The 26,403-nt window shown below is 35.0% G+C and overlaps 1 protein-coding gene across 1 annotated transcript; it reads right to left on the bottom strand.

The window, feature by feature from the left end:
* Positions 1–5,583: 5,583 nt before the first annotated feature.
* LOC128247622 (uncharacterized) lies at positions 5,584–21,938 on the bottom strand. The gene is made up of 2 exons (XM_052967374.2): positions 21,650–21,938; positions 5,584–5,890 (listed from the first exon to the last, which is right to left on the bottom strand). Exons 1-2 carry the CDS (start codon positions 21,921–21,923, stop codon positions 5,811–5,813), a joined length of 354 nt encoding a protein of 117 aa, XP_052823334.2. The 5' UTR covers positions 21,924–21,938; the 3' UTR covers positions 5,584–5,810.
* Positions 21,939–26,403: the final 4,465 nt, after the last annotated feature.

The raw sequence follows: 26,403 nt of genomic DNA, 5'->3' as shown, positions 1-26,403 counted from the left end.
CTTTTTCTAGTCATTTATTTTCAAAACCTACTTCTCAATTACTGGTCGTGTACTGATAGCACTAACCGTCCATTTTCTCTTCTTTAAATATTTTTCATTCACCAACATTTTAATCTTCTCTGTCAACTTTCACCTTTAAGTATACAGTAAATTGATTTACATGTTCTTTATCATTCCAAGAGCATTTATTCTTTACATTTCGTTTCATGGTATCATTTTTGAATATTGTGCAATTTTCTCTCGACTTTGTCAAACCAAATTCCATCTCGTCGCCATGTCACAGATCGACCGTCCGTCCCTTGAAATAATCATACTGAGGCCAGTTATAGATACTTTATAATGTTTAGATACTTTAGATACTTTATAATGTTTATTTCTTGAAATTGTTTGTGTACATTTAAACACAACAGGCAGTTTTTACACGCTAGACGAAGTATATATATGAATATATATATATACACACACGCGCACACACACACACATATATATATATATATATATATATATATATATATATATATATATATATATATATGAGAGAGAGAATTGACTTTGAGTGGGTGTAAATAAAATAGCTGACTGGTACTTTATTTATCGAGACCGAAGAGATGAAAGGTAAATTGACCTCAGCAGGATTCGAATTCACAACATAGATAGTTAAAACAAATATAGCAAAGCGTTTATACAACGCTCTAACGATTTCTTATGTTCTTATTATTTTATGCATTATATATTATAACATATATAATGAAACTATAGTGTCACCCATCTTACGGTAGATAATTGTGGAATCATACTGTTGCTCTCATGGGGAATATCAGTTAATATTGCATACATATATACAATAGTTATAATTTAACTTTTATAAAATTTCTTGGTGCTAGTACAAAATGGTGTAAAGAATACTAATCTTCAAAAGTAAAATTATTATAAACTTAAAATAAAATTAAATGAAACACATTTCTCATGTGTATATTTGCACTAAATACATGTTATCAATTTGCCAAATTTTATCAGCGTGATTGCAATCTACGCCATGGAAAACATATCTCAGTGAAATTCCATTAAAAATATGTATCTTTCAGAAAGTTATAAGAATCATGTGAAGGCGCATGACTGACTGGTGAGAGCGTCGGCCTTACAATCGTGAGGTTGTGAGCTCGATTCCCGGACCAGGTTGTGTGTTGTATTCTTGAGTAAAACATTTCATTTCATATTACTCCAGCTCTCATTCATTTGTAGAAATAAGTTACGTCACTGGTGCCAAGCTGTATATCAGCCTTTGCCTTGAGCAACATCGGTGGTGTGTATAAATGGGCGACTGCTGGCTTTCTACAAACAACCTTGCCCGGACTCGTACCTTGGGGGTGAACTTTCTAAGTGCAATCCTAGGGTCATTCATGACCGAAGGGGTTTTTATAAGCATCAAAATAGGCTGATGGCTGAACAAAATGGAGTTACACCTTCGCCTCTTTCTATCGCCCCACCCCTCCTCCTCTCTCATTATATATATAAGGAGAGACGTAAAAGTAATTTGCAGATTTACAACTCATTTCGAAAATATAATTCGAAAGAAATAAATTCTCACTATGCAATTATTTTTGCTTTTATCTTTTCTATAAGTGTCTTATTTTTTACGATACTACCGTCATAAACGACTACATCATTTCCTCCTCTGTCTCTATGATACTTTTTCTCTCACTATGTGTCTGTGTAGCGGTGATATGTTCATTGCTGCCACCAAGCCAAGTATGTGCTCTCATCCTGCACCTCCTATGCTAACTCTCTCTGTATCTCTCTTTTACCCTCTCCAACCAACTTACCAGTCAATCAAAATTAATAACATATTGATTATTTATTTGCTTCCATTACGGCCTGCATATTGTGATGAACTACATCTACCAATATTATAATGGATCTCCGAGCATCCAGAAACAGCTGTCGGACTTATACCACCTTATCTATTTCCCTTTAATTTTCTTTGTTGTTTGTACTCTGTGTAAGTTTGATCTATAAATATATATATACTTATATATTCATAAATATTCATCGTCTGAAGGTCTTCAATCTTTGCTTTCTTTCTGTTTGCATGTATATATACACGCACGCACGCACGCACGCACGCACGCACGCACGCGCGCGCGTCTTGTATATCAGACCCAATCTGTTAAATTAAATTTGTTTATCGGCATGATTGCCTCCATATCTGCTCACCTTGATTTCTCTTATAACCACTCTTTACCCCATCGAATTGGTCCCTCGTAAACACCTCGGAGTCTAAGTTCGAATCATTTGGGCGTTACTTAGTTTTTTTTTCCATACTGAGAATCTCTTGATCTCATCTGTTAGCTAAATTAGAGATATAATGTATAATATTTTATAACTTTTAAACGAGGGTAAGGATGCCGAACTAATTACGCTGTGCTATTTAGTTATCTCTCATATATTATATCATGATATTATATAATACAATACATATAATATATGCATTGATGAGAGAAAATAAAAAGAGGAGGGTTGCACGGAAAGCAAGAATCCCACCGTGTCATGACTCTGTCATTATGTGTCCCAACTGTAACCGTGGATTTTATGCCAATATGGTCCTAATAAATCACCTCAGGACCCACAAAGTGTAAAGCTTCTAATCTGGTCATCCTCACAGACCTGAAATACGAACGCCATATAATATGAGATTTTGTAGCCTGGTGAGTAATGTACCGAATTAAATACATAGTGATATTTAGTTATCAAAAGGCGGCGTACCGGTTGAATCGTTAGCACGCCGGGCAAACTGCTTAGCGGCATTTCGTCCGTCTTCACGTTCCGAGTTCAAATTCAGCCGAGGTTGACTTTGCTTTTCGTCCTTCCAGGGTCGATAAAATAAGTAAAAGTTGAACCCTGGAGCCGATGTAATCGATTTGACCACTCATCTGAACTTTCAAATCGATATTTGGTTATCGGAAGGCAGCGATCTGACAGAATCGTTAGCATGCCGGGCAAGATGCTTAGTAGCATTTCGTCCGTCACGAAGCTCTGAGTTTTGCCGAGGTCGAATTTTCCTTCCATCTTTTCGGGTCCGTTAAAATAAGTACCAACCGAGCACTGGGGCGAATGTAATCGACTTATCCCATCCCACCGAATTGCTGGCCTTATACCAAACTTTGCAATAGATATTTATTTATCGTTCTTTAAGTCCTGTGATCATTTTGTGTACCTCCAAGGTACATAAAATAGCCATTAATAACATATTGGAATTGATTGAATTAATTCTACCCCGTCTGTAAAAATTTGTGACCTTATGCAGATGTAAAAATTTAATATTATGAATTACGGAACGAAAATTACATAATTTGTATAAAGTGGGAATAATAAATTAGTTTATTAATTAATTTCACAATTAATTATTTAATTAATTAAATTATTATCTAATTTCATTATTAATTTGATCGTACATCGTAGTACAATACTGAAAACTAACATATTTACACTAAACTTCTTTAACACATATCTGCTGATAGTACAAAAATTCAAATACATATATTAACATTTAGATTCCTAATTAATTTAAGTCATTTACGTAAGACAGATAATTGTATAGCTAATGGGATATAGATAGACAGAATCAGGAAGGGGATAAATAGGAGGGAAGGTACACACATACATATATATGAATAGATATATGCACATATACATATGTATACATGCATATATACACACATGCACACAAACACATATACTTATTTATGTGTGTACATATATGTTTGGACGTATATATATATATATGTGTATGCATATGCTTGTGTATATATGTATATATATGCATATATGTGTATATATGTATATATATATGCATATATATATATGCATATATATATATGCATATATATATATGCATATATATATATGCATATATATATATACATATGTATATATATATATACATATGTATATATATATATACATATGTATATATATATATACATATGTATATATATACATATGTATGTATATATATACATATGTATGTATATATATACATATGTATATATATATATACATATGTATATATATACATATGTATATATATACATATGTATATATATACATATGTATATATATACATATGTATATATATACATATGTATATATATACATATGTATATATATGCATATGTATATATACATATGTATATATATGCATATGTATATATGCATATATATATATGCATATATATATATACATATGTATATGTACATTTATATATATACACACATACATTTATATATACACATTTATATATATACACACATACATTTATATATACACATTTATATATATACATGTATATACATTCATTTATATATATATATATATACACGTATATACATTCGTTTATATATATATATATATACATGTATATACATTCATATATATATACATATAGATACATTTGTATATATATATATACATTTATGTATATATATATATATACACATACATACACACATATACATTTGGCGATGGAAACGCAATTAAAATCTTTTTCACCGCAACCTATAATCTAGGATAAAGATTTGTAATTTCCTGCTGCAACCAGAAAGGATGGCACTCAATATGAGCTTCAACTCCTCTTTGGTTTTTAATTCCTTCAGTCATTGTTATTGCATTTGTCTTCTCTCAACACTTGAAAATGGCCCCAAAAACTCTCTCTGGAATCTTCATAGCAAGGATTCTTCGAATCGTTTAGTTTCTCATAAATGAAAGGCCATCTTCTATAGATTAGCGTATCATTTTTTTTTTCTTTTATACTTAACACTATGGAAACTGAAATTAGGTTCCGGCCACTAGGTTGAACTTTTGTAATTTAGAAATGTCGAACAAACACTTTTGAAATATTGATTTGTTTCTTTTTATTTCAGTTTGATTAGATGAGATGAAGTGATATTCATGCATTTTCTTACGGGTAATTTGAATTTGGGATTTAGATGTATGAAAATATCTTCCAATAAGAATTGAAATCGACGTACAGATTTTTCTCGCTCCAAATTTATCACCTGATCAATGAACAGAATGTTATTAGTGTAGAAATTCTGATACGCCAGGAAGGCCGCACATGTATTGAAGAGATAAAGTTTATTGAAACCTTCCTATCGTTTGATTGATATTTAAATTCACCACTCAGAACAATGAAATGAATTTCTGACCCTGACGAGGTTTAAACTCAGAAAGTAGAGAAGCTAAATTGAAGACTACGAGCCCTTTCTTTTCTTATATTGTTTGAAGGTTCGTGCCAGGGTTCGATAATATTATTTGCGGCAAGAAGTGAAAACCAAAGAAACAACACAGCTTTCTCATTCTCCCCCGTTCTCATACGAAGGGCAAGGTCCCGAAACGTTAAAATTTTAACTTCATATGCATTTTAATCCTCGAAGTCTCTCATGTGAACTAATTCCTCCGTTGCCGATAGCCATCGCCAGTTTTCTCACATTGTCACTTTCCTCCCTACTCCTTGACTTAATGAAATATTTAAAGGTCGCTAAAAATAACAAAAGTGTACACTGAACATAAAACAGAAGTCAGGATATCATGGCTATATATTTATTTATTTATTTTATATTTTTATTTATTTATTATTCCATCGTGTTTATTATAGTTCAAAATATTCCAAATGGTTAACATTTGATTTAGGTCATCTCCAAAGAAGTGGGATAATGCAAGCAGACTTGGCAGTTATGCCAGCTGCAATTGAAGGTCGAACTCGGGCGAGGTTTGATTCTCATCCTGATTGGTAACATTACTGTCTTGTCATTCAATCCAATTTTATCTTTCCAAGGAAACGGTTCCTGATTGACTGAAGCAGACGAGATCTAAGATGAGCATCGAGATTTTCTGGAATATACAAAAATAAAGAATATTTCAATATAAATATTACTAAATATTTAACAGTAACAAAAACCGTGACTGAAAAATAGCAAGTCCAATGATAAAAATCGAAGCTGCTGTCTCTTACGAAAGAAACGTTTTGTATGCAAGTATAATGCATCACAAAGGCCATATAGACTGCTTGTTGAAGATTAACCATTGTTTAAACACGAATATAAGGAAATTATACATACAAGTGTGAACAAATGCAGAGAGAATTAAAAATCTAAAAAATGAATATGCGGTGAGTTAAAAAACAATATTTGTCAAAGAGAAATATTTTTTTCTTGTTTTAGAACCATAGAAAAAGCGTTTTTGATGCAACTCCTGCAACAAATGTTCTGCAAATTGTACTGATACTATTTTCAATCTTACAAACTAGAGTTTCTAGTCTCATAGACAGCAATTCCAAGTTTTCAAACCTTTAGTTGTTTATTTGAGAAATAATGCAAATATTTGATGTGGACACGAAAAATAATTGTATATTGCTTTGCCAACACAGAAGGCAAAAGTGGACATATTTCAGTATTTTTCTGACCTAATCAGCGAAATATAGCCTTCACTGTACTAGACAAAAAAGTGGTGGAAATACACTTGTAGGAGAGAAAATAGAGTTAAGAAATTAAATAATTTCGTGACACCAATGTTATGAAAAACAATAGGTGAGATAATGTTATCTTAGGATATTCTACATACAGAGCAGAAAACAGCAAATGGGAAAACGGCAAACAGAACTAAGAATTAGGAATAAAGAGAGAAAAATCAGGAATAACTAGAAACTTTTCTTCAGGAAGAAAATAATGAAATTAATGTAAGAAATAGAACTAGAACGTGTAGAATGATGATCAATGAAGCTGAAACTAATAGAGAAAGAATGAGAATTATTAATGAAGAAAGAAGGCAAAATATGAATAATGATGGTAGGCAACAATATTTTGCACAAGCCAGAAAAATAAAATAGGCTATAAGAGAAAAACATTACCGAAAAGAATATACAGAGATTAACCAAAGGATTATGAAAGAAATGACAGGATATTATTACCGAATGTCATTATACCGCAAAATGGCCTGTGAAATTTCCATGAGTATTACTAGAATATTGTAGAAAGAACCGCAAGGCAGATTCTTCAAGCCGAGTCAACTGGTAACAGACTTAGGGGCAGACCAAGAACATGATCGTTGGATAAAATCCATAGTCTCAGCTTGTCACTGGTAGGAATCCGGCCGGAAAGTCTGATGACAATTGCTTCTGATAAGCCCCTATATGGAGAGGTACCTAAGGACTCTAACCCCACGACCATCCCGGAAATAGAAGGTAAGGATGGATGGATGGATGGGTACTACTAGTTAATAATTAATTATTAAAGGAAAATGTTCTTAATTTGAGATACCTGTTTATGGATAAGTTTGACTTGAATAAATTGAGAGTCAACGACTATTGGAAAGGTTGCAAGACGCAACGAAAATTTTAGGAAAAATAAATAAATGAGTGGAAACTTTACCGGCGAGTGCGTAAAATAATAAAGCACTAAAAGAGAATGACTCTCTCCAGACACAAAAAAATATGCTTCAACACACGAACTCACAGAAAGAATCTTGCGAACCAAATCCAAAAACGAAATTCAGAAACATTATTTTACAAATATATCGGCATCAGTTTCTGCACTGTAATGATAGATTTCGCCGCTCTTCCACTATCTTTCACTTCTCCCCCAAAGCTTAAATGAGCAGAAGAGAAAATACGAGGCAAGGACAGCACCACAAAAAAGAAGTCATACAAAATCGAAGCAGCTTGTCTATGGCTGTTTATAATCAATGCTATTACATGGCCATCAGATTTAACATTGCGAAAAAAAAATTAAACGTGCACATATATATACACACGTATGCTTGTTCACGCATACACATATACGTATACGCGTGCACAAGAACACATATACATACATACGACCGCACCTGCACACGCCTATGTGAATTTATAAACTTTCAAATTTGTCTAATTCAGCCTTGTATAGTTCAGTTCTGAATTTATAAATTTGTAAACAAACATATAAAGCAATGAAAAAAACTCCGCTTTCATACTATTGAATTCTTTATTTAGTTCGATACAACACAAACTCGCGCGCACACACACACACGTATATAACACACACATACATGCCTGTGTACACATATACACGTATATCCACACATCTATATATGGGAGAATATACAAAAAATAACAACAGACGAGGACAGGTGGTGTAAATAACAAAAGTATATATTAGTATGACGCTCGGGAATACGGAAAGTCTTTGACGTTTCATATATACACATTCGTGCACACATGAATATATGTATATAATACACACACACACACACACAGAGACAACTTTTATATTCTATTGTACATCCACTCCTATGCATAATACATAAATATATATATATATACATATATATATACATATGTGTGTGTCTGTATGCGTGTGTATGTATGCGTGTGTGTGTCTCTGTGTGTGTGTGTGTGCTTATGGGCGTGTGCACGTGTATGCATATATATATATAAATGTATATGTATTATATATATATATACATTGTATGTATGTATGTATATATGCATGTATATGTATGTATATATGTATGTATGCATATATATGTGTGTATGCACACATTTTTATCCGCACGCACGGACGCATGCATACGTACATGCATGCACACTTTTACATCCGTCTATGTGTACATCCATTCGTACACATATACGCACGCACACACACACACACACACACATGCACTCTTTCACATTCACCTATACGTTCGTATATGCATATCAATACACACAAACGTCGACTTTCAATGGTTGAAGCAGAATTTCAACAGAATCAATTTCATGTGCCTGAGACGATTTACAGAGACCATAGACGTAGTGCCTCCTTCCAGAACAAATTAATAATAAAAATAGACCCTGCATATTTGATGATTTGTTATGCATTGTTCGATCAAAGAAAGTTCTAACACATTTCATTTGCGAGTAAGTAGTAGAGCATTCGGAGTCTGGTCGGGCGGTAAAATGTAAGAGGACCAGTGCATCATATTGAAAGGGCTTGTGGCCCATAAAAAGAAAAGTGTAAGAGGCAAGTGCCTCATTTCAAAGACATGATAGATTGAAATTGTAAAATAAGAGATTTATAACCTCAAATTGTAAATTTATGTATAAATTTATAAAAGAACAATGGTTTAGAGAAGCAGAATTCGGCGGGCGGCTCCTGTCTTCTCCCATTAATACCCTATTATTCATCTCATCTCATTAATGTGTTTGTCCAGCCCGTAGCTACTCTCTATGTACTGCCTTTATGGCAAATTGAATGAACTAAAGTAGTAGAGCATTCCACAGTCACGTGTACCTTTGACATAATGATCATGCAACGTAAGTACGACAGTGTGTAACAAGGTTTGTTCTTTGAATCACATATTGGATCCATTCGAAGGGCTATCATTGAGTGTTTTTTTTTACCTTAGGCTTGGAATATCTCATGGCTTTGATAAAAGACGCTCCTAAAGATTCCTATTGTAGAATCGAATTCGTGTCCTCGTGATCAGAAAGCGAACTTCTTAACCACTCGGCAATATCTGCTCATATGCAAGGCAATGAGCTGGCAGAATCATTACCGCGCCGGGAAAAAGTGCTAAGCGGAATTTCGTCGGTCTTTGCGGTCTGAGTTCAAATTCCGCCGAGGTCCAGTTTACCATTCATCCCTTCGGAGTCGATAAAAGAAGCTCCAGTTGTGTTCTGAGTTTAAATGGCGCGGGGTCGACTTTGTCTTTCATCATTTCTGGGCGGATAAAATGAGTACCGGCTGAGGTCGATGTAATCGACTTATTCCCTCCTTTAGCCTTGAGCTAAACACTTGAAACCAATATCTACGCATATGGACCAATGCGTACGCATATATACACATATGTCTATGCGCAAAAATGCTCACATATTTATACACGCAAACACATGCACACATTCACATATACACAAATGCTCGTGCATGCACATATCTATACACACATACACATACTTACACACACACACACAAACAATACCCATACATAGATGCCCATACTTATAGCTATTTCTGCGAATTTACTTGATTGTATACGTGCTGTACAGATGTGTTGAAATATTCTTGTATATTCATAGAATGTAAGTTGAACACTTTGACGTAGATTTTGTTGAGATAGTATACCAAGTTCGGCACAAAGGTTTCTGATTTCGACTTCTTTGCCCGTTTTTAGAATTCATTTCTTCATCCCGTGTGATTGCTAGTAACAGAATTTTACACCGTCTGATCAGATCCAAGATTCAATTCTCGAAAAATAACATTCTGTTGCAGAAGACATACTTTTGAATCATGATCATGCATGGTTACTTTATAATACGGATTCTCTCTTTCTCTCTCTCTTTCTCTCTCTCTATCACTCTTCCTCTCTCTCTCTCTCTCTCTCTCACACACACACATATTAATAAATTTTTACACCGGAAAGATTGTCATTGTTCGGGCTCATTAAACATGGCGCAGTAGAGGATGGCAAGCCGGAACTTCGCACTCTTTATCAATCTTTTTTTTGTAAAACTCTGTGTGTGTGTGTGTGTGGAGAGACACGCACATGCATAATACATATATGTATGCATACATAACTATATATATATATGTATGCATACATAACTATATATATATATGTATGCATACATAACTATATATATATATGTATGCATACATAACTATATATATATATGTATGCATACATAACTATATATATATGTATGCATACATAACTATATATATATGTATGCATACATAACTATATATATATGTATGCATACATAACTATATATATATGTATGCATACATAACTATATATATATGTATGCATACATAACTATATATATATGTATGCATACATAACTATATATATATGTATGCATACATAACTATATATATATATGTATGCATACATAACTATATATATATATGTATGCATACATAACTATATATATATATGTATGCATACATAACTATATATATATATATGTATGCATACATAACTATATATATATATGTATGCATACATAACTATATATATATATGTATGCATACATAACTATATATATATATGTATGCATACATAACTATATATATATGTATGCATACATAACTATATATATATGTATGCATACATAACTATATATATATATGTATGCATACATAACTATATATATATGTATGCATACATAACTATATATATATATGTATGCATACATAACTATATATATATATGTATGCATACATAACTATATATATATATGTATGCATACATAACTATATATATATATGTATGCATACATAACTATATATATATATGTATGCATACATAACTATATATATATATGTATGCACACATAACTATATATATATATGTATGCACACATAACTATATATATATATGTATGCACACATAACTATATATATATATGTATGCACACATAACTATATATATATATATGTATGCACACATAACTATATATATATATGTATGCACACATAACTATATATATATATGTATGCACACATAACTATATATATTTTTTGTACAGGCGCGCAAGCAGATAAATATGATTGTATAGTTGCAAATACAGACACGCATACAACTTCGTTTGGTTCTCTCCTTGTTTCTTTCTGTGGAAGAGCGTAGGCTCTAAAACGTTAAAGACGTTTTCACTTCCCGGGCGTTATACTAATACATCTGTTTGTTTTCTACACCACCTGTCTTCGTCTTTTGTTCTTTTTTTGTAAATTCTCCCTATATATATATATATATATATATATATATATATATATATATATACGTACATGCATGCATGAATACATACATGCATGCATACACAAACGCACGCGCACGCACACACTCGCACATATATATACTTATAGATTTATTCGTCTCATATTATATTCATAAACATTTTTATATCTAAAGTCGATATCTGTTATATGGGATGAAATACTTATTGATTGGTCCAGTATTTATTTGTTCACAGAACACAAAGATCCGATATCCTTTTCATATTCATATATCACCTCGAATTAAACTATTTAATTCACGTCTGGTAACAAGAATACATCAATCTGTTCGTAACTAGACCGGAACTACTAAGAGTCTCTGCTAATCTAGATATAATAGTATTGTCAAGAGGATATTGGTCTTGGCAATTTGTTAGTTTGGTAGTCCGAAGATACTTCGTAAAATTATCATGTATGTATGTATGTATGCGCGAACATTTGTATATCTCTGTATGTATCTGCAGATAAATTCGTTCGTTTTTTTTTTTTTTTCTTATTTAATCCATTTCAATGTTTGAATAGAAAATATTTATCGCGATAATTTATTAGTTTTCTGAAGCTCTATTTTCCCTTCAAAACTTTTTTTCATTGTTTTTGAAATTTGAATATATTCTGTTCGTTACTAAACATATGACAACAGAGTGGTAAGTAGAAAAAAATGTATATCATATATATATATATATATATATATATATATATATATATATATAATAGGCGTAGGAGCGGCTGTGTGGTGAGTAGCTTGCTTACGAACCACATGGTTCTGGGTTCAGTCTTACTGCGTGGCACCTTGGGCAAGTGTCTTCTACTATAGCCTCGGCCGACCAAAGCCTTGTGAGTGGATTTGGTAGATGGAAACTGAAAGAAGCTCGTCGTATATATATATATATGGGAGAATATACAAAAAATAACAACAGACGAGGACAGATGGTGTAAATAACAAAAGTATATATTAGTATGACGCTCGGGAATACGGAAAGTCTTTGACGTTTCGAGCTACGCTCTTCAACAGAAAGAATACGGAGACAAGGAGAAAAACACGGAGAAAAAAAATTGAATAGTGTTCAGTCAACGGTCAATCATAATAATGGCCGATCATAACAATGACTGACCGGAAGTTAGAAATTCTTATTTCAGGAGAGCTGAGAAAGAGGGAGATAACAAACGGTGATCGGGAACGAGGGCCTGTGTGTGGGAGGTAGACTGCTGGTGATCTTGACGTATGTAGTGTGAAAATGGGGGAAGGGAGAAAGTAAGAAAGTAGTTGGTCAGTTGTAGTGTGTGCGTGGTGTGATGCGAGGGTATTGGTGTGGTGTGCGTGGTGTGATGCAAGGGTATTGGTGTGGTGTGATGTGAGGGTGTTGGGAGGTGGGGAAGGCATGGGTGGAGTGTGGGGTAGAGGTAGGGGTATGTGGGTAGGGTGGGGTATGTGGGTAGGGGTGGGTAGGGTGGGGTATGTGGGTAGGGGTGGGTGGTGGGTGTAAGGAGTTGGATGGGGTGGAGTGGGAAGGTAGAGTAGGAGTGTGTTGGGGTGTGGTGGGATGAGCTTATGAGGGGGTGTTGACGAGGAGGGAGAAGGGGAAGGTGGATGTAAGAGAGGGGGAAGATGGGTATGGGAGGGGAGAGGAAGAGAGGAGAGAGGGTGGGTATAAGAGAGGGAAGGGGGATTGAGAGAGGGGGAAGGTGGGTATGGGGGGAGGAAGAGAAAGAGAGGAAGAGAAAGAGAGTGAGAGAGAGGGAAGAGGGGTATGGGGGGGAAGAAGAAAGGAAGAGAAAGAGAGTGAGAGAGAGGGGAAGAGAGTGAGAGAGTGAGGGTGAGAGAGTAAGAGAGTAAGAGTGTAGAGAGTAGGAGAGTAAGAGTGTAGAGAGTAAGAGTGAGAGAGGGGGGAGTACGGGAGAGGGGGGGAGGGGGGAGTACGAGAGAAGAGAGTGAGAGAGAGTAAGAGAGAGGAGAGAAAGAGTAGGGGTGAAGAGAAGTGGGAGTGGAGAGAAGTATGAAGAGAGGTACAAAGAAGTAGGAGTCGGAGCAGGAGGTGGGGGAGGGGAGAGATGGGTGGTAGGAGGGAGGGTGGGGGAGAGAGACAGGAGGAGGGGGTTAGATGAAGAGTGGAGGGGAGTTGAGCCCATGTGGTGCAAAGGAGCGAAGATAGAAGATTAATCCCTGTTCACGGCGCAAACGGGAGTCCGGATGGCCCCTGTGCATGGACAATCCAAACACAGACAGGTGTTGCCGCAAGGAGTGGCCGGCAGAACGGAAGTGGCGTGACACCGGGGTGTCATTGCCGACGTTGATATCCCGGAGGTGTTCCGCGAATCGGTCGGCCAGGCGCCGCCCCGTTTGTCCGATGTACAGGGATTGGCAGAGAGAGCAGGAGAGGCAATATATGATGTTGGTAGACGTGCAGGTGAAGGAGTCGGTGATGCGATAGGGTCGGTGATGGGTGCTGGTGAGGAGGGTGGTGTTGGAGAGGTAAGGGCAAGTGCGGCAGCGTGGACGGGAGCAGGGGAAAGAGCCAGGTTGGGAGGTTGGGTTGGGGAAGAAGCTGTGGACCAAGAGGTCCCGTAGGTTGTGGGCTCGTTTGAAGGAGGGGAGGGGTCGATTAGGGAAGATGTGGGAGGTGGAGGGGTCGGACTGGAGGCGCCGAAAAGCTCGGAGAATGGAGCGTTGGAGGGGTAGGGTGGTGGGATGGTAGGTGAGGGGAAAAGGGAGGCGGGAAACGGCAGGGCGGGTTCGGGGGGAGAGAGCAGATGCACGGTCCACAGAACGTGCTCTGGCAAGGGCGGTGTGGATGGTGGTGGGTGGATATCCACGCAGGCTAAAGTGGTGAGCCATGAGTTGAGACTGAGTCTCAAAGTCATGGCTGTCGCTACAAAGTCTGCGTAGACGGAGGAATTGGGAATAGGGGATGGAAAGTTTTGTGTGTCTAGGGTGGGAGGAGGAGAAGTTGAGATAGGAGTGTGAGTCTGTGTGTTTGTAGTGGATGGAGGTGCTAAGGGCGGAGTGGAGGATGCTGACCGAAATGTCGAGAAAGGGGACAGAGGTGTCAGAGACAGTACAGGAGAAGTGGAGGGCAGGATGGAAAGATTGAACGAAAGAGAGGAACGAGTCAAGATGTTCGCGGGAGAGAGAGGTGGCACCGATACAGTCGTCGATATACCGACCGTATAGTTCGGGAGTGGGACCAGTGAAACTGGAGAATATTTGGGCCTCAACATAACCAACGAAGAGGTTCGCGTAGTTGGGGCCCATTCTCGTCCCCATGGCCACTCCCGAGGTTTGCTGGTAGATATCTCCCGCGAACGAGAAGCAGTTGAGAGATAGGACAAGTTCGGCCAGACGAATGAGTGTGGAGGTGTCGGGTTGTGGGTTGGGGCGTTGGTCTAGAAAAAACTTCAGGGCACACAGCCCCTCGTCGTGGGGGATCATTGTATAGAGGCTCTGGATGTCTAGAGTGAAGAGAAGCTTAGAAGGGCCGGGAGGGAAAGAGAAAGAGTTGAATAGACGAAGCGCGTGGTTAGTGTCATGAATGTGGGAAGGGAGAGAAGCCACTAGGGGGGCGAGGACCCGGTCTAGGTATTTTGAGATAAGCTCGGTGGGGCAGTTGCAGGCGGAGACGATGGGGCGGCCAGGGTTGTTCGGTTTATGGATCTTGGGGAGGAAGTAAATGGTGGGGGTGCGTGGGGTGCGAACAATAAGGTTGGAGGCGGTGGCGGGGAGATGGGAGGAGAGGATGAGGTCATGGATAGTGGAGGACACAGTCTGTTGGTAGCTGGGCGTGGGGTCGGAGGGCAGAGGGCGGTAGAATGAGGTATCTCGAAGTTGACGGAGAGCTTCGGCCTCGTAGAGGTCCGCGCGCCATACTACCACGGCTCCACCCTTATCAGCCGGTTTTATGATGATGTCCGTGCGGCGTCGGAGGGATCGAAGGGCCGAGAGTTCGGCTGGGGAGATGTTGAGTCGAGATGGACGCCTGGAAAAGTTAAACCGGCCCTAAATAAACACATATATATATATATATATATAAATTACTCTTGAGAGAGTAGATCTCGAAGCACCTAATGTTAAAAATAATGACGTTTAAATAATGGGTTAAAAGCCGTTTGGATACACGCCATTATTCATAGGCTTATGTGCTAGGAGATTCACTGTTCCAAAAAAAAGAATTATTTCACATTTTCTCGAAAGTTCATAACGTCCACACACACACGCACACGCACGCACGCGCACGCGCACATATGCATGCATGCACACACACACACACATACACCGGAAAGTTGATCGTAGATGGTTATTTCTTCAGCCACAGTTCAACCGTGATTTAGCAGACGTCTTATTGAAGCTGTTCTGACCGTCATTTCTCTGTCTTTTTTTTATGTCTGCATAATATATGATTACATTATTTCATTCGTAAATGCATCGTTTCGGTTTTATGCTATGTTGTCGTTGCTGATTATTGTAACCTTAGTTCGTTCCTCACTGAGTTGAGCTGCAGTCAAAAAACATTGATGTGATTACCCTCAGCTTTATTTAGCCATAGTGTATCTTGACTACATTAACCGAACGAGTTTTGTTTTATGTTGGTAGAAGACATAGGCTCGGGAACAGGGGATACTGAGGTGCAAGCGTACCCTCTAAAATTTATGTAGGGCGAGGAAAATGCTTTGAACATACTCCTGAAAAACCTGGATTTTCATTTCATAAGCAAATTTTGATCCGGCACTTATAGTAGCGTGTCATTTGCAGGAGATTTTGCTGCAATTTCCAACTTGTGGATAAACTTCGTAGCGATTCCCAGGTTGGTTTGTAGAATGATAATCTATTAATATGCTGTAATCGAAATATTTTTGCTCTTTAGACAATATTTCCAACCAAGATGAAAGAAATGAATAATTGTAAGGTTATACCTTATCGAAAAACATTTCGGCTGTGAACTAAATTGTTCCATTTATGAACTGGAATCGGCTTGCAAATTGAACCATCGAAATTTTGTTGGCAAAATAACGTGAAAATCGACAGTAAGAATATTTTCTGATATATGTATTTCTCCTTAGAGTTATTGAGGATCGAAATCGGGGTCGTAAGCTTTGCCTATCGAAGCTTTCCGCTATTTCGTTGCACACACGGATAAAATTTTCCCGTGATCTATATTGAACGAGCCAAGAAATAACTCTCCAGTCTTACAGTGCTATCACTCTTTACAGCGGTGATCTATACAACTCTATCATTTCTGTTGGCAGCTCGAAAATGAAACATAAGCGTTACGTTCATATGAGATTCTTTTAACGCAGACACAAGACCTTGAATTTTTAAGAGGTTATAATTGATTAAATTGCTACAAATCCTTAACTCATACTTTATTGTACCGATGCAGGAAAAATAATATATGTTTCTAGTTTGGGAGAAATTTGAACTCTGGATATAAAGGGCCATAGTAAAATACAAAAAAAAATGTGTGTATGGAAAGAAAGAGGGAGAGATAGAGAGCCAGACAGACAGAGGTTCAAACGAACGCTGCTAGCTGTGCCCGCACTTACATACACACATACGAACGGTCTTGGCACATGTACACATACACAGACGATAATTAAATGTTTCTGGGTGTATTTATCACCGAAATTCTTTAAAAAATATAAGGCGTTTTTGCGTTAAGCTAATATTTTTTGTGATAGCTGCATTTATGTATAACTCTCAGCTGCAAGTAGACTGGACAGGGTCGTTTAGCCCACTACTGTTAGCAGTGAAAGCATAACAAGATATATCGATGTGTTTTATCCGATTCTCTATGAACTCTTTCTGGCGTTTATCCTAGCATAACAACGGGCATTACTAACAGCTGTAATATTGACGATACAAATAATGTTGAAGCCATTTTGGAGAGGCAAACTGAGGTTTTTGGCATGATCAGCATATATATTTATATTCGAATCAATATATAATTGTTATTTATTTTATAGACCTAAAGGGAAAAGGAAATGATCTCGGAAGAATGAAATATCAAATAAAGTAGCGACTAGCATTCAGAAAGTGACTCAGTGATTTTCACCTGAAGAGCAGGAACTCAACATAGCTGTTAGGTCAACAACAAGTCTCTCTCTCTCTTTCTCTCTTTCTCTTTCTCTCTCTCTCTCTCTCTCTCTCTCTCTCTCTCTCACACACACGCATATATTTATATATATGACTTTAAAAGAAGAAAAGGGTATCTTAGATAACATCGGGTATATATTCGGATAACACACACACACACATAAAATGAGATAGTCACGTTGAAATAACAAGGACCATAGTTCAGCTCAATTAAGTCTTATCTGGAATTTAACAACATCGACAAAAACAGTTGCACTAACAATGACAAATTATTTCTGAACTCTCAAAATGGCCACGAATTTATTTCAAACATACCGGAAGTCATGAACAGGACACTGAAAGTTACAGAAGAAATATTCATAATGGTTCTTTACCACATACATTAATGGGATTAATAAGTGTGTGCGTGTATACATATATATACACACGGACACATATACGTACAAGAAAAAAAAACTCAGAGTATTTAGTTTAAAATGTGGGCTTAATTTAATAATGTATTTTTTAGAAACCTGACGATTAATTCATTTACTTGAACACGCAATACCATTGTAATGGACAACACTGAAAATAAAACTATTTAAACCGCAAGACATAGTAAAAAAAAAAAAATTAATAAATACGTAAAATAAATATTCACGAATAGCATACTATTAGAAAGAATATCATTTCTTTTCTGTCCGTTTTGGAAAGTTAAATGATATAAGAAATATTCCTAGAGCCACAAACACGCAACTCTCATACCTAGTAACGTGTCAATATTTAGTTCATAAATAACACCTTAGTCCTGTAACGTGTTATAAGATTTATATAGGAGCTTTTGAAACATACGTGCGTAATAGACAAACACAGAGCAGGAAAAATCGTGCTTTAACACAGCGATTGTTATGTACAGGAGTTGAATATACATTGACGTATTTGCTTTACCCAGTGGTAATAATCCCATTCAAGTGTTGTGTATAAGATAGATACGCCCATCCATAAAGACGTCACAAAGGCTATGGATCAATTGATAAATATATATATATATATATATATGTATATATATATATATATATATGTATGTATATATATATCAATTGATATATATATATATTATTATATATATATATGTATGTATAATATTATATATGTGTGTCTGTATATATATGTATGTATATATATATCAATTGATATATATATATATTATTATATATATATATGTATGTATAATATTATATATGTGTGTCTGTATATATATGTATGTATATATATATCAATTGATATATATATATATATTATATATATATATATGTATGTATAATATTATATATGTGTGTCTGTATATATATGTATGTATATATATATCAATTGATATATATATATATTATTATATATATATATATGTATGTATAATATTATATATGTGTGTCTGTATATATATGTATGTATATATATATCAATTGATATATATATATATTATTATATATATATATGTATGTATAATATTATATATGTGTGTCTGTATGTATATGTATGTATATATATATCAATTGATATATATATATATTATTATATATATATATGTATGTATAATATTATATATGTGTGTCTGTATGTATATGTATATATATATATATATATATATATATATATACGTTCGTATACGTAAGCGAACATGTGAGTATTATGCATGATATGTGTGCGTGTATCCTTGTGTTGTGCATATCTATGTATTTGTCTCCCACCGACTGACAACTGGCGTTTGCTTACGTTCGCATAATTTAGTGGTTTGGCCAAAGAGCTGCGGTTGGGTAGTTTAATGAACAAAAAAAACCCCTTTATACTTGTATGCCGCTAGGATGATTTAAGCAAAGATTTTATAATAATTTGTCATCTTTCCAATATTGGGATAAAAACACAACCACAATATTGCCACTCCATATATAATCTGTATAAAGGACAGACAGATTAAAACTATGACACCAAATAGAGAATAATCGAAAGGCCAGAAAATGCAGATTCTGAGACAACACAAATTCCACAAAGATTTAAAGATCCAAGCACCTTTTTTCTTTTATTTATTTTAGTTGTTTCCGTCATTAGACTGATCTTACTGGGGTACCACCTTGAAATATTTAATCAATTATATGAACACCACTACTTATTTTATAACTGGTATCTATCTTATCGCTTTATGTATTAGGAACATAATCAAGCTAAAATATCGTTTAGAGGTAAAAGACTAACACAAACATAAAAACGTACACACACATACGTATAAACATGCGACAAAAACTTCCACATAGTTTCTGTTTTGCAAGTTCATTCACAATACATTGGGTGGTCCGGAAGATACTTGGTCAAAGTGGGGTGCAATGGTGCGAACTCGAAACTACAAGGTTTGCAAAGTGAAATTTTAAATAACATATCCTTGTCTACGCCTGACTCAACTGTAGAAATATTATATTAACAAGATGTCCTCATATAGATGCATACTAGCCCACCTGCAGACGTTACCTGCTGATCCCCAACCATCTTTGTGAACCGCCTTATTGTGAATATTTTAGTATATTCTAATATTTCGGTATTCTAGAACAGGTTAGAACATGTTTGCTGCTTTTTGTCCCTATTTTTCTTTTATCTTGTTCTGTTCCTTCAAATTCACCCTATAATACAATTTGTACCTGTCTTACTACATTTTGTTAACTTATATGTTCATGAATTTGTACCGGCATGACTTAGCTCTGTCTTTGTTTTGAAGTAGACTGTGTTTAAGTATACTTACTGAACGTTCAAGGACGTACGATCTTTGCAACTTAATTTTGTTAGATGAATTTTTTTCCTTTAATAAATTTCAAAAGACAAAATATAATATAAGAGCAAATATCTATGTGACAGAAAACTTTGGTCATTGCTTCCCCAGCCAGAAAGATCATCGCACGCCCCCGATATATATATATATATATATATATATATATATATATATATAACATAAAAACAAATAGTGTTTAAAATTTACGACGCTTGTTTCGATAGAATTTAATTAATTTAATGCAGTCATAAAAGATTACGTCATAACGTAATTGCATTATCGACTATCATCAAGTAAAATTTTAAACAGATAAGATTTTAAACTTCGACCTGGACATAGTTACTCATTTCAGTTTCACATTCGGAGGAATACGAGGACAATGATATATATATATATATCAGGTCATCCCATAAGTTCTGTTCGATTTTACCTTTTTTAAAATTGAATGAAATTTAATAGTATTTTAGAATGTCTAATGGTATTAAAAATTATTTTTATGCATTTGTGTACATTTAAACTAATTAAATATTATTTTACAGAATAAGAGAATTAAAATTTCTTTGATTAAAACCCTTTCTAACATGGAAGTATCCGAAGAGCATTTAAGGCACATTATGCTTTATGAGAACAAAAAAGGAAACTCTAAGAGCGAGAGAGAGAGACAAACAGAGAGAGAGACAGAGAGAGAGACAGAGAGAGAGAGAGAGTCAACAGATGGAATCCAGAGATTCACACTATAGGAAACACTTAGCAGCAGTTAAATGAATTGAACTTACACCCCGAAACCTTGACTAAGTCCGGAGGTAAAGATATGGAAATAATGATACAAATAAACAAATGAAAGCAGCTTGTATGTATACGCATGTGTATGTATATATATATATATATATATATATATATATATATATATATATATATATATATATACACACATACAAACAAACAATACAATCGCAGAAATATATAAAATTTGTCATACTTACCCACAATGCTGTATACTTGTTGTTTCTTACTGAAGATATCTTTCGGGTGTAACAACTTATCATTGAACGTCGCACTGGAAAGAATGGCGTTATAATGTCCCTTGAACAATCGTTCATTTCGTTTCCCCAGTCTCGGAAAGTTTCCCTTTGGTTTGGCATTTGCGTAATAGAGGGCATAGTTAAGCTGGCTCAGCAAGAGCAGCAAAAATGCTAAAATCATATAATATTGGAAACGACCTGAAAAAACAAAAACAAAATAAAATAGAAAATGCATTAAATATAAATTATGAATATTGACACACGGCCAAATGTTTCGAGGAGTGCCTATTTTATGGAGACCCGAGAGGTTCAAAATCAAAAATCAACTTCGGTTGGTTAGAAGCTAGTATATATAAGGAAGTTATTTATGCGTTGCATCTTGTTTTAATCATTGTATGCTTTTATGTTTTTGTTTTTGCTTAATCTTAAGGCGTTCATTGCATAAAGTCTCTTACATGTCGACCTTAGAAAGCAATATTCGATTTGTGTATTGAATACATTTCAAAACTTTGTTGCTTATTTGTAAAATCATTCCAAAGGAAATCGATAGACAAGGGGATTATTTGCCTGCTTGGGAAGAGATGAAGTAAGTCTGCCTCAACGAATTCTGTCTGATCTACGCAACCATGGGAAAGTGAATGTTAAAACAATGACGATGATAATGATAATAATACATAAGAAATCATGTATGTGTATATATATTTATGTCTATGAGTGTGTGCTAGTGACTGCAACTATGTTTATACTGGTTAACTAGTTGTGTATATATATGTCCTTTTATGTGCAGTACTCGATAACGAGATACCGATATATGTATGTGACTGGAATTAAATTATTTAAGAAATAAATTAGCAATCACTTTCTCTCTCTCTCTCTCTCTCTATCTTTCTTTCTCTCTTTCTCTCTCTCTCTTTCTCTCTCTCTCTCTCTATATATATATATGTGCACAGACAGAAAAACATACGCACACACACACACACACACACACATATATATATATATATATATATATATATATATATATATATATATATATATATATATACATATGAGGTGTAGTTAAATGTGACTTATAGCAATACAAGAAACTGATATTAACTAAATGATGGGATAGCAAATATATATGTATATATGTGTGTAAATATATATATATATATACATATATATATATATATATATATATATATACATATAATATCTTTTTTAATATATATATATATATATATATATATATATATATAACATACAATGCGAAGTTTATTACTCATTTAAGTTTTAATATTTCACTGAATTGACGGACGAGATGACAATGATAAGTAGGCACTTAGACGAATAATAATAATAACAACTATAACAACAACAATAATATTAAGTTTATAGATATTGCAATACCTGGGGATGCACGCATAAATGACAAAGAACTGGAAAAGATTAAAAAGTACAGATTACTAAAAGACGAAATTGCAAGAATGTGGACTATGAAGAGTGTCTGTCATTCTAGTAATTGTCAGGGCAATCGGATCACTAACAACCAAGTTCGAGAAATATGTCAGAGAAATCGGAATTGACATGAGAGTAGAGCAATCCCAAAAGACTGCGCTGCTGGAAACAGCTAGGATTTTGAGAATGGTACTTGGATGTTGAATGTCTCCCACGGTAATTAACAACCAAGTACCAAAGCTTAAAATGTGCAGAAAGAGACCCTGTGAGACTTCTGACCGTAGGCTGCTCTCTACTCTCACAGAATCTACCAGAGCAAACAAGATCGAGCGCTCTGAGAAGTAAAATAACGACAAGGACTACAACAACAACAATAAATAGGGGTTATCAGCAATTTAGGACATGTGATGCTTCCTTACTTCTTTCCACGAGGCCTTAGAATTAACTCTGTCGCCTACATTGAGGTCCTGGCAATAACCGTTAAGCCTGGATAGACAGTGTATGCAATGGAAGGCCATATGTATTTCAGTAAGACTCTGTACTATCATACATGGCTCTAGTAACACAGGAATGGATGGCTGAAAATTTCCATGATCACATAACCCCTAACATTTGACCTCCTAATTCTCCAGATCTCAATCCATTGGACTATTAGACGTGGAGTGTTGTTGAGAGAGAGGTCAATGAACACGTCCATAACACCAAAGATTCTTTGAAAGCTGCCATAATCAGAGTAATGTCCAAAATTAACCAGGACCACTTGATTCGAGCATGTAGATGATTTAGATCTTATATAGAATCAGTGCTGAAGTTGAAGGTGGCTTTATTGAATAACATTATAGAAAAGAAGGTTTATGTTTATCCTCATAGCATTTTTTGATAAATAGTCATTATCAGTTATTATATATATGTTTTTTTATAACCATAAACCTGTCCCCAAATATCTTACGCACTCTGTATAAATATATAAATAATTTTTATTTCATAAATACAGTACATGTTTTTATGTGCTACTATTAGTTTCATGTGTTGAGAGCATATAAGACAGTATTTTTTAACATGCCTGGTGTTCTAGCACAATCATCAGGCACTGCTCACATGGCATAACTAACTAAAAATGAGCCGATAGGATGAGAGAAAAAACGAAAAATAGCGAGAAATAAATAAATATAAAGGTTGAATGTTGAAAAACCAGAAAACGAAAGAGAAAACAGAAAGAAGCAAAAGAAAGGAATTAGAGTTGTTTCCCCTCAGACCGTAAGATATTAGGCTGGAAAGATAGTGGCTTAGAGTCTATGGTACAGTTGTTTAATCCGGAGATGGTGGCACTTTCCAATTCGTCAACAGGAACTTAGCCATATCCTTACAACTGCTGAAAATTTCGTATCAAGAATTCAGCAGTGTATTTGTGATCTTAGATCTGAAAAGGATCCGAGTTCTTTCACCTACGAATAGCTTACATCTTTTTATCCGTTAACATATGGTGTGGATTTTTCGACAATTTTCCATTTCATCGTATATGGTATAGTAATAGAACGTCACACCATATACAATAAAGTAATTGCATTAGGACTCCTGATGTGTTAAAAAAGTATTGTCTGGCATGCTTGATCTTACAATCATGGAACAGTACACACACACACACACACACATATATATATATATATATATATATATATATAATATATATATATACACACACACATGCACCACATGCATACATACATACACATATTAGAGGAAAAATCAAAACCAAAGCAGAACGAGTATTTCAAGTCATTTAGAATAATTTAATTAGGGTAAGGTGAATTTGAAGTCTTACAGCTGTTTCTGGGATAACCCAAATGGTTGGTTAGCATGTCGGTGCACTGGGTATTCTGTCATCAGAGACAATGACGGAATACCTAGTGCACCGATATGCTAACCAACCACTTGGGTTATCCCAGAAACAGTTGTAAGACTTCAGATTCACTTTACTCCAATTAAATTATTCTAAATGATTTGAGATCTCGTTCCCTCTCATATAATATATACATGCTATAACAGAACCCTAATACGGATCCCTAGATCCGAACAAAATGCCGTTAAGCATTTTTTCCGATGTGCTAATGATTCTGCCAACTCGCCTACACACGCGTGGGCACGCACGCACACATACACGCGCGCGGGCGCACATATATGATATATGTATCGAATATATTAGATGTCGTCATTGAAATTAAGATACTGGTGACAAAAATGAAGAATATCTGATATATCACAAAATATTAAACGTTCGTATTCATCCTAATAAGTGACCTCCGAAGAAGGTTAGCAACGTAATGGTTTACGTAATTGGTTACTGTAAGTACGCTACATTTACAGAGACTCGTGCATATGCACATACATACAGGCATATACTTACATAAGCGTATACACATACATTCATACATATATTCATGCGTACATACGCATTCATATGTGCACACACAATTAGGTAAGTGTGTGTGTGTGTGTGTGTGTATTTGGCGTGTTTGCGCATACGTAAGTACGTGTGAATAGGGCAATGAATTATGGAGTAATTTACCTATGAGCGAAATACACACACACACACACACACACACACACACACACACACACACACACACACACACACACACACACACACACACACACACACCCCGATATGCATATTGTTCAGGTGATACCATACTGAAGATTGACTTATAAATGATTTAGTAATTTCGTAATAAGGCTTAATTTAATTATTTTTACTGAAAACTAACAAATTTGCCGCACACACCATTTCATACGGATTAAAGTAAATAAATACGTGAGTTGATAAGATGAAAATATAGATGTATACAGGCAGAGATGAATTGATTGGTGGATACGCAAATACACAAACAGAAAAAGAGATTCAAAGTTATGTATGTAGGTAGGGAGGAAGGGAGGTTGATAGGTGGTGAGGGAGGGAGGTAGATAGATATAGAGAGAGATAAAGAGCAGTATGTATGTATGTATATAATATATATACATACGTATATTAATATCACATATATGCAATAGGTGCATATATATTCCGTTATATATATATGTGTGTGTGTGTACACGTATTATATACATTATATATATGTATATATATATTTGTATATACGTATTATATATATATATAATATCTATGTATATGCACACATAAATATACATATATATACGTATATATATATATCTATGTATATGCACACATAAATATACATATATATATACGTGTGTGTATATATATATATATATGTAAT

The sequence above is a fragment of the Octopus bimaculoides genome, chromosome 4 (assembly GCF_046866305.1).
Source record: "Octopus bimaculoides isolate indiv1 chromosome 4, ASM4686630v1, whole genome shotgun sequence".
NCBI lineage: Eukaryota > Metazoa > Mollusca > Cephalopoda > Octopoda > Octopodidae > Octopus > Octopus bimaculoides.
Note: the sequence above shows the minus strand (reverse complement) of the source record. Positions and strands in the feature narration are given on the sequence as shown.

Coding starts and splice junctions, on each gene's coding strand:
- LOC128247622 (XM_052967374.2), bottom strand. CDS start 21,923: ATGCATTTTCTATTTTATTTTGTTTTTGTTTTTTCAGGTCGTTTCCAA. Junction 5,891..21,649: donor ACAAGTATACAGCATTGTGG/GTAAGTATGACA, acceptor TGTATATTCCAG/AAAATCTCGATGCTCATCTT.